General features: G+C 36.5%; 1 protein-coding gene across 2 annotated transcripts in view; it reads left to right on the top strand.

Moving 5' to 3' along the window:
- Window positions 1-3,075: 3,075 nt before the first annotated feature.
- Window positions 3,076-10,182, top strand: part of LOC125678494 (uncharacterized) — a 35,604-nt gene continuing 28,497 nt past the window's right edge. Inside the window, exons 1-2 of one of the 2 annotated variants that reach the window (XM_048916986.2) lie at window positions 3,076-3,203; window positions 3,789-3,851. In XM_048916986.2, coding sequence (XP_048772943.2) covers window positions 3,119-3,203; window positions 3,789-3,851 — 148 coding nt within the window. In that variant the 5' untranslated portion in view covers window positions 3,076-3,118. The remainder of the gene's footprint in view (window positions 3,204-3,788; window positions 3,852-10,182) is intronic. The other variant, XM_048916987.2, reaches the window with a different exon arrangement.

The raw sequence follows: 10,182 nt of genomic DNA, 5'->3' as shown, positions 1-10,182 counted from the left end.
CCTTGGGAAGATGGGTGGGAGCTAAACAGGGTATCAAGTGTTCATTTGTCAAATATTTGAATAACATAGCCTTAAATGCTATTGATTGATTGTATCTTGTTTAACCTTCTTCTCAATAATTTTTATTTCATATGGAGACGTCACCAAGACCGGTGAAGGGCTTCAAATTTAGGCCTATGCTCGGCGCTTACGACCATTGAGCAGTGAGGGTTCTTTAGCGTGCCACACCTACTGTGACACGGGACATCCGTTTTAAAGGCCATCTCCGAGGACCCGTGACATTCACACCTGATGCCGAGAGTTTGGTGATGGAACTGCCACTACCTGTTTAACGAACTAGGTCTGTCGCGGCCGGGATTCGAACCCCGATCGCCCGCATACAGAGCGAACACTTTACCTCTGGACCACCGCAGCGGTGGCAATGCTATTGATACTAAATTCTGATTATAGATATTTAATAAGAACAGGTGTCCTTTACCAAAATTGTAAATTTCATGATCCAAGGACAAGGTTTTAGTTTAGTGTGGGATCAAAATTATCATAGTGACCATTGTTTTAACAACATCATATAAAATTTATATTTCAACGTGTTGAAAAGTTTCAGGACATTGCTTCCAATCCATATTTGTTATTTTCTTAGAGAATATGTACTACTTAGTTATGCGAAAATAAAGAATAATGCATAAACCTTTTTTTAATGTTGTTCATGCTCATTAACATTACATACAGAATTCATGAAGTCAGCTTAGCTCTTTTCAGTACTTTCAGTACTTTGATTTCAATCCTTATAAGTGCGATCACTTTCTGCAGCTCTGGGTCAATATCATTATATACCAATATTCGTTTCCTTTGGACATGTGCATTAAAATTCTGTATAGAACGTCACCTCGTCACAGTACCTACAGTGTATGATGACTTAATATCGAGCACAGCGAAAATTGCTTGACCCCCACCCCCACCCCCTCTCCCAGAGAAATTCTTTCTTACAATGAAAGGGGGAGAAAGTGGCAGAAAAACTTAGTAAAACATGTAAACTTTGGTGTATTTCTATATTTTTCTAAAGAAAATATGTCAAATGTAAATGTAATATGATGACCTACTATGACTTAAAACTTAGTAGTAATCTTAAAAGTTTGTAGATAACTATGCTACATCTGTAACACAAGGAACATCATCTATCGGACTAAATGTACTCTATCATCCTCCTCTACAGCAATGTGCAATATTTAAAGCTTTGCATAAAAAAAATTGCATAGTAATGCCTATGTGGCCTATTTCCATGTATATATCGTGTTTGGATTATCATAACCAGTGCTACCAGTCTGAGAGACCCCAGTTGGTCATTTGTTCCATCCATTCTAACTGCAATCATATAACTACTCGGCCATTTCCGCAATTTGTCGCTTGCGGAAACGGCCGAATAGTTACGATTGCTCCAACAATTGGATTAATGTAAGTTCATTTTCATACTTGCATGGCAAGTTGTTGTATGAGGAAAATAATTTTTATGTGTTCACCTAATTTACTACTCATTTAATCTTTACCACGTTCAGTGAGTCATTGAGTGCCAACTCTCACCATGGCACGGCAATAAATTGAAGGTATTTCATATACTTTCTACAAATCATCGCTTATATACATGCATGTGGTGTATTTCATTTCAATGCAGATATGCCCATAAATCTACGCCATGCACCATTTTTCTCCACTGTCAAGAAATACCATAGAAGCAACCAACAGCTAATCTATTCTACCAGGAAAAGAAATATATCAAAATTATTTAAACGCTTAATCATGATATCGCATTGCCAACATTCAAAGCCGACATCATATTAGTGGAATTTCCTGTTTACATGTACAAATTAATGTATTTGATAGAATTCTCCCAAAATATTACTATGGCTAGTAGCTTTCTATAGTACCCTTTATTTACCGAAACCAGTATCAAGAAAAAACAACTTATATAATATCAAAAACTAGATTGCACTGATATATTTAGATATGCTGGCATGCTACGATTTTTCGTTTTCACCAAACCCATCGTAAGTAAAATATCGATTGGGACAACACAGACACACACATATTAATTTCTTTTGAAACACGCATTTTTTAATAGGCTGAGCAACATACAGCAACACGTGCTTACATGTACGTCACAGAAATATTTGCTTTATGTGGAATTTTATTCGGCGCATATAAATCCTTATCACTTATAATTTTTTTTCCTTACAAAAATATGAATATATAAGTATGAGGAATAAAGATATATATTATTTGTGTCAAAAAGGTATATAAGTAACGGAACCAACTTTGACATTTTGACACTTATTTCTTCAATAATCTGTTACGTAAGGTACCATCAATTCAATAGCACTTGGCTTCTTTGTAAATGTTCATCATGAAATTGTGATGCTAACGAGCAGTGATCAAGTTGTATATTTAAATACCAATATTGATGGTCTACAATGAACATGTACTCACATAACACTGCTGAGCAGTTCATAAGCAGACTTTGCTTTAGTCATGCTGTAACCCAGTGACATACATTATACCACGCAGACTTTAGATATTTAGTTTACACGTGTTCATTATTGCGTACTTTTAAAAAACAAACCGAGTTATGTGTTGTCATTCCCCGTCTTTATCAACATAAAATACAACGTTGAATACATTCTACAGTGCTAATTGATTATTTAGGTACTGTCCTTAAAATAGAAAAAATGTTCAGAACTAAACAATTAAAAACTATCTTAAACTTTAAAAAAAAAACTTTAAAAGAATTTTAGAAGAATTTAGAATAAATTCAAATTCATTGTGATTTAATTCTTTTCTTTATGGGTATTAATATTGGTAGCATACCATTATCTAAAAATAGAATAATGATAATGAAAGTCATAAACTAACTGTAATTCCGCCATTTAAAAAAGCACTTTGTTTCTCCCTTTCATGTTCCCAGCAGAATAAATAAAAAAAGATATATCGATGATAAATCTTGTAAAATTATCGTTCTGCATTCTGATTGGACTAAATATTTACATGCATTAATATATTGCAGTAAACATACACACATACGGTAGTTCTAAAAACAATTCAAACGAAGACAATTCTGCTGTAGAAAATGCTATTACAACTGACGCTGCGGGTGTGTGTTAGTTGTGTTTTTATATACAGGGTTTCGACATTAATCCCTTTCTATGATAGAGGTAAGTAATAATTAGAAACCTGATTGATGGTATATTGTTTAACGTCCCGCTCGAGAATTTTTCATTCATATGGAGACGTCACCATTGCCGATGAAGGACTGCAAAATTTAGGCCTATTTTCGGCACGTATGACCTCTGACCATGGGAGGGATCTTTATCATGCCACACCTGCTGTGACACAGGACCACGGTTTTTGTAGTCTCATCTGAAGGACCGCCCCATTTAGTCGCCTCTTACGACGACCAAGGGGTACTGAGGACCTATTCTAACCCGGATCCGTAAAGGACAATTAGAAATCTATATTTCATCATAGTTAGGAACCCATATATGTCATGTACATATTGATTTTATTCTATTATGAAGAACATGTCTTGACAAAATGTATTTAATGATTTAAGACAAAAATAAAGCATATCAAGCAATTTTATTTACCTGTTTATGCAAATATGACAATAATATACTTTTTGTGTAAATTGTGAAATATCTAAAGAACTTATATAACCAGTAATTACATGTAATACGCAAGAAGAAAGAGTTTTTCATAATTTTTAAGATTATACACATACTTTATTTAATTTGTAACAGGTGAATTTCTACAATCTCCCGCGCTCTCTGATCCGTGGTTCTCTTCCTCAACAGGTATGACAGGTAAGAAATTTAAGACCATATTGTTTAATTCTTGACTTTTTTAAAATAAAGAATATGTCCAGTTAACTTACCCCTCGTACAAGAAGGAAAGGAGACAAAGTTCAAACTGCCACAATCAGACGATTTCTGTTTTCAATGTTGTGTTAATGTAGATGTGGCGGTTAGTGGTTGTGTTAATGTAGATGTGGCGGTTAGTGGTTGTGCTAATGTAGATGTGACGGTTAGTGGTTGTGTTAATGTAGATGTGGCGGTTAGTGGTTGTGCTAATGTAGATGTGGCGGTTAGTGGTTGTGCTAATGTAGATGTGGCGGTTAGTGGTTGTGATAATGTAGAGGTGGCAGTTAGCGGTTGTGTTAATGTAGATGTGGCGGTTAGTGGTTGTGCTAATGCAGATGTGGCGGTTAGTGGTTGTGCTAATGTAGATGTGACGGTTAGTGGTTGTGTTAATGTAGATGTGGCGGTTAGTGGTTGTGTTAATGTAGATGTGGCGGTTAGTGGTTGTGTTAATGTAGATGTGGCGGTTAGTGGTTGTGCTAATGTAGAGGTGGCGGTTAGTGGTTGTGCAAATATAGATGTGGCGGTTAGTGGTTGTGTTAATGTAGATGTGGCGGTTAGTGGTTGTGCTAATGTAGATGTGGCGGTTAGTGGTTGTACTAATGTAGATGTGGCGGTTAGTGGTTGTGTTAATGTAGATGTGGCGGTTAGTGGTTGTGTTAATGTAGATGTGGTGGTTAGTGGTTGTGTTAATGTAGATGTGGCGGTTAGTGGTTGTGCTAATGTAGATGTGGCGGTTAGTGGTTGGGGCACCTGCGAAATGCAACCATTAAGTCCAAGTTCGATGTGTGACCTTTAAAGGACACTAGGCTTCAGCCTGGTTAAAAAAAGAGGTCCCGTATTACGATGGTCATTGGCACATTAAAGCACCGTTACTGCTATGACCCGCGCGTCATACATAGGTTAAAAACTGTGGCATTCCACATAAGGCCATACGAGATGTCTTTGTCATTTTTTATAACTATTTTTAAATTCTTTTTTCATCTCCTCGATATGAAGAGTTTCTGTATGTTTTCCGAAACAAGCTGAAATCTTATTTTGTAGTGATATTGTTATGCGTCGTATATCGGCCTGGTTAGCTCAGTGATTATGTCACCTTCAGCATTACATAGAATTAAAATATTTTTACCTGCCCCGATCTGAAACTATCAACATATGCTAACTCTAAAACAAACCTGGTTATATATCTCAAGATTTGTTTTGTAGAAGCATACAAGTGAATTTCTAAAATGTCATTAAAAATTAGGTATCATTGAAAAACGTCGAAAAAAGAAATTTAAACCCATATTTTTTAATTTTGAACATACAAACAAACAAATCGCACTAGACTGTAAAATCCGGATCATATTGAAAATGATGCATATCTAATATTCAACTCACCAGAGAATGTTGAAACAATAGCTATGTGATAGACTTTTCCGTATCCGGGTCAATTCAACATTACATAAAAATTCTCAATGGTAAATGAAAGGTGAAGATGACGAACAGTGATGATCTCATAACTCCTATAAGGAATGCAAAATATAGAGTTGGGCAAACACGGACCCCTGGATATACCAGAGGTGGGATCAGGTGTCTAGGAGGAGTAAGCACCCCCTGTCCACCGGTCACACCCGCCGTGAGCCCTTTATCTTGATCAGGTAAACGAAGTTATCCGTAGTCAAAATCAGTGTGCCAAGAACGGCTTAACAATCGGTATGAAACACGTCAGACAGCATTTTACCTAATGATAGGTTGTATTGACGAACAAGATCGTTATTCATAACGACCATAAATTTTTCGAAATGCTGACTTTAAACGAGACTGTTGAAACCCCTGCATTATCAACTTGTTTGTCAGTAGCCTTCTTCGATTTAAAAACTGACCATACGCAGAACAAGCTCTTGCGTATCGAATCACTTGAGAGATATAAACACCATATGCAGATGATAATGTAAATATGTTGACCAACAGATAGTCAGTGAAGCTCCAATTCTCTTTTTAAAGAATTCATGTAAATGATATGTTTAAGTTTCGATTCTATTAAAACTTTTCCCGCGCTTAACTTTTCATATCACGCCTAGTAAACAAACTTCAATGTTGAAATCAATATTCATCGAACAGTAGCTGTCTTGACTCCTCAGATAAACACACAAATAACTTGACAATTGATACAACAAAAAATGTAGATACGTTTTCAAATTACGGACAGTAAATGATCAAGTAATTGACGGACCGGTGGGGAGGAGGGGGGGAGTGATAGAATGTCCGTTCATTTCATTGCAATATTTAGAGTTACACATTTCTAGATCCGTTCCCGAAGATGTCCAGTAACACTGTTCATTTCAACATAATTACATTTCCGATGTTTTCGCCTTTCATATCCTTACAAATGGTATTGAAAGTTATTTCCTCATGAATGCGTTGTTGTTGTGAACAATGTGCGTATGAATCTTGATAAATATGTTTCGTGCGTTATAATAAATAACATTTGATTATCTGGGACTTGTTTCCATTGTATATGTCTTTTCAAGGTGTAAATCATTATCAAATTTATTTGACCTATTTACATTTTGTTTTTATTAATGCATATAGGAATCAATTCAGGTTACCAGTGGACAACACGTTTTGTATACATACCATGTACAAAGTAAAGATATTTTTTAAGTAAAACTTCTCGAAATGCTTGTTATAGGCATGCTGACTTCGATTAAGCTAGTTTTATTTTCCTCAAACAACAGAACACAAGTTTTGTGTTTTCCATAATTGTCATTTATTGGGAAAATGACGTAATAAGAGTTTAGTTATGAAACACTGGGAGGTCAGTCACAATACACATTATACAATAACCATCTGGGCAGAACTGACCTAACATATTACATAATCATGACAAACAGTGCCTCCCAGTACTAGATTATAAAACCGAAGCAAAAAGGTGGCCATATTAATTGAATTGTTGGTTTCATTAAAAGAATCCATGCGCGCATCAATTCCTTTTACTAAATCATTATAAATAATTAAAGATATCTTCAACTGAATTAATGAATTAAAGACATTTGGTTCATCAGATCATTTATATAGTGAACTCTAAATCAATTTTTGCGAGCAATACCTTAACCACATTGATCAATTTAAGATAGCAATAATTGGATTAATACGCACATAATTGTTTTAATGATATCTTTAAATAATTAATGATATCTTTTTGGAGTTTTCTTTAATTTGGCGCTCCATGTGTTTGGTATTGCTATTTTCCTTTACAATTTGATCTCATGGAATGACGTATTATGTCGGAACATTAATGCACGTCATTGCTAGTCTTTAACAGCTTCCTCGGAGACTAGAGGGTATAGAGAAAGAAGAAGCGTTTCATAAAACAAACATGCCGGTGTAAAGCGTGGTAGTTCATACGCTCATAGATTTCAAAATTGAAATTTATTTCGTACATTTTCACATTCCACTTTCATTTGGTTTTTTATCTCTCGGATGTCCCTCTTCCTTCGGGATATTGCTGCTGGGAAATAGTGCTAGTACTCCCGTGTACCGCCCGAGGCACTCCAGGCACGGACTCACCTCAGTGGAGAGTGAAATCAAGCCTTGATGAGGCTAGTCAGTCGCCTGTCCATAGTTTTACATTGTACTGACCTGGATTGGCGACCAATTTTTCATAACCCTCCGCCGTACAAAACAGAGAAACAACGGGGCTTGTGTTATCCTCTGACCCGCAATGTGACGCGGCTAAGGCCGTAACGGCACCTTAAAGCCTGGATTGGGTACCTAGCCAGAAAAATGGCGTTGAATCTGTAAAGATAAAAAAGGCTAAGCGCATATTACTAAAGCTAATGGAAATATAAAATGTAATGTAATGTAATAAAACCTATTTGAGGATGATTGGGTGGATTTCTGGCTCCTATTCCCTGGGTTGATGATGCCGGAAACAAAAGTGCAGTGGTAATGAGATTTAGATAACTCATTTTGGGTTTGGCTGCACAAAATATCAAGTTGTACTCAGTCTAATTAAAATCAGATCCTATGATGCGCTCATCTACTATCGCTACACAAAGGATCTAATTTTAATTAGATTGAGTTGTGCTTTACCCATTTCTTATATTGGTTATGTTTTAGGAATAACAGCCTTTATAACATAGAACACCCATATGATATCGTAAATTACTACCGATTATTTTGTTATATATATCCCTAAGTAAATAGTTGCGCGCATCAATTGTATCTATATCATTTACAGAAGGGAGCAATAATTCAGTTATTGCTCGCATTAATTGTTAATTCTTTTGAAGAGAACAACAATTCAATTTCTGTGCGCATCAATTCAGCAGAATGATTAAGGCTTTCGACAATTCAATTAATGCGCGCAATAATTCATAATTGAAAATGTCATTATTTGAAAAAAAAAAATATCTTTAAATGATTAAAGATATCTTCAATTATTTCTATATTCAATTATTTGAGTTTATGTCAAGCTCCATGATGACAGGGAAACGAAAAGAAATGTTCTTATAGTCAAATGCAGAACTTCCAGAATTAATTATACCACAGATTATCAGCAACATGTGTGTGTGTGTGTGTGTGTGTGTGTGTGTGTGTGTGTGTGTGTGTGTGTGTGTGTGTGTGTGTGTGTGTGTGTTGAGAGTTCAAAAGCTTTTAATTTGATCTACAAACAGCAAAGATTTTCTTCCAGGGGTCGAAAAAACTGAAATTTATTGAACAAAAACCTTGCGAAATGTAGTATACTTTTACTATATTTGCTAAGATCACGATACTTTACTGTGCGTGGCACTGTCAGACAGAAATAAGATTGACAATCCATTCGCTCTTCATTTCTTAAAATCTAAGGAAATCTTTGGAATAGTTGTGTTATAAGACCGTGACCAGAATATAATGAATGACAAACTTATATGATTAAAATCCTAAATCAGCCAACCAAGTTAAAAATAATTCGAAATCGCAACGCCTTGAAAACATGACAGTTTTACTTAATTCTAAATCTAAATCCGTCTTTGATAATTCGATACAACTCAAATATATTTCGTGACGAATTATATCGCTCACAATGAGAGACAGCACCTATAAACAAATGTACGAAAGCCTAGAAGACTCATTCGAGATTTGAAGTTCGAAATCCAGTATCTAAAATGACTCAGGCGGGCATTGGTTCTTTTATCAATAATCATTTCAACAAATGAATTCGATTGGGTAGCAATCTATTACCTTAGCCCAACTGGACAAAAGGCTAAGCTTATTTATTCTTTCTCAGCTGTGGTTGTTAGTTTGTTGTCTTGTATCTGTTGTACACATTCAGTTTATTTCAGAATAGTCTCTATCATTTCCATAGATCGATGCAGGATGAATTCATGGGTTACAACCAATCCCCCTGCTAGTCATACCTTCTTCAATCTCCTGGGTGACAACCTATCGTTATCTTCACCTTTCATCCTACACTCCTGGGTATACCTTATCCTCTACATTTGGGTTACGCCATTATTCCCACTCCTTGTTCATGCTCTATCCCCTTCCTGGATGACATCATGTTATCCACTCCTTTGTTGCACCCCTCCTTCTGGGTAGCGTCCTTTTCTCTCCTCCTGGGGTACACGTTATTCTCTATTCCTTGGTTACATCCTATCAATCGATACTGGGTTATAGCCGATCCCTCCTTGATTTCAATTTATCCCCCAGTAACAACCTATCCTATATCCCTTATTTTATCCCATCCTCTTCTGGGTGACATCCGAAATTCTCCTCTCATTGGTACCCTTTATCCTCCTTCTGTTTATACCCAACCCCCTCCTGGGTTACACCCCATCCTCCCCTCATTAAGTACACCCTATCTTTCCTTCTTGAATTACATCCTATTCCTCTACATTACACTTTATATCCCCCATGTACATCATATCCCTTCATCTTTGGTTACATCCTATCCTCCCCTCATAAATTAAACTCTATCCTCTTCTAGGCTGTACCCTATCTTTTTTTCCTGGGTTACACCCTATTCTTCCCTCTTAAGGTACACTCTATATCCATTTTCCGTTACACCCTGTCCCCTCCTGAGTCACAACCCAACCCTCTCATCTTTGGTGACAGCCTAGCCCCTCCTGGGTCAATCCTCTCTTCCTGTAGAGCAGCCTACCCTCTGCTTCTGGCTTTGGGGTACATCCTACCCCCCTCTTGAGTTACTCCTATCCTATCCTCCTTGGTTTCAGCCTACCATGTGCTACGCCTCTATCTCTTCCGGGTTACACCCTATTCTCCCTTTCAGGCTCTTGGTTTAGACACTAAT

This window comes from Ostrea edulis, chromosome 2 (assembly GCF_947568905.1).
Source record: "Ostrea edulis chromosome 2, xbOstEdul1.1, whole genome shotgun sequence".
Classification (NCBI taxonomy): Eukaryota; Metazoa; Mollusca; class Bivalvia; order Ostreida; family Ostreidae; genus Ostrea; species Ostrea edulis.
This window is presented reverse-complemented; position numbering and strand designations above follow the sequence as displayed.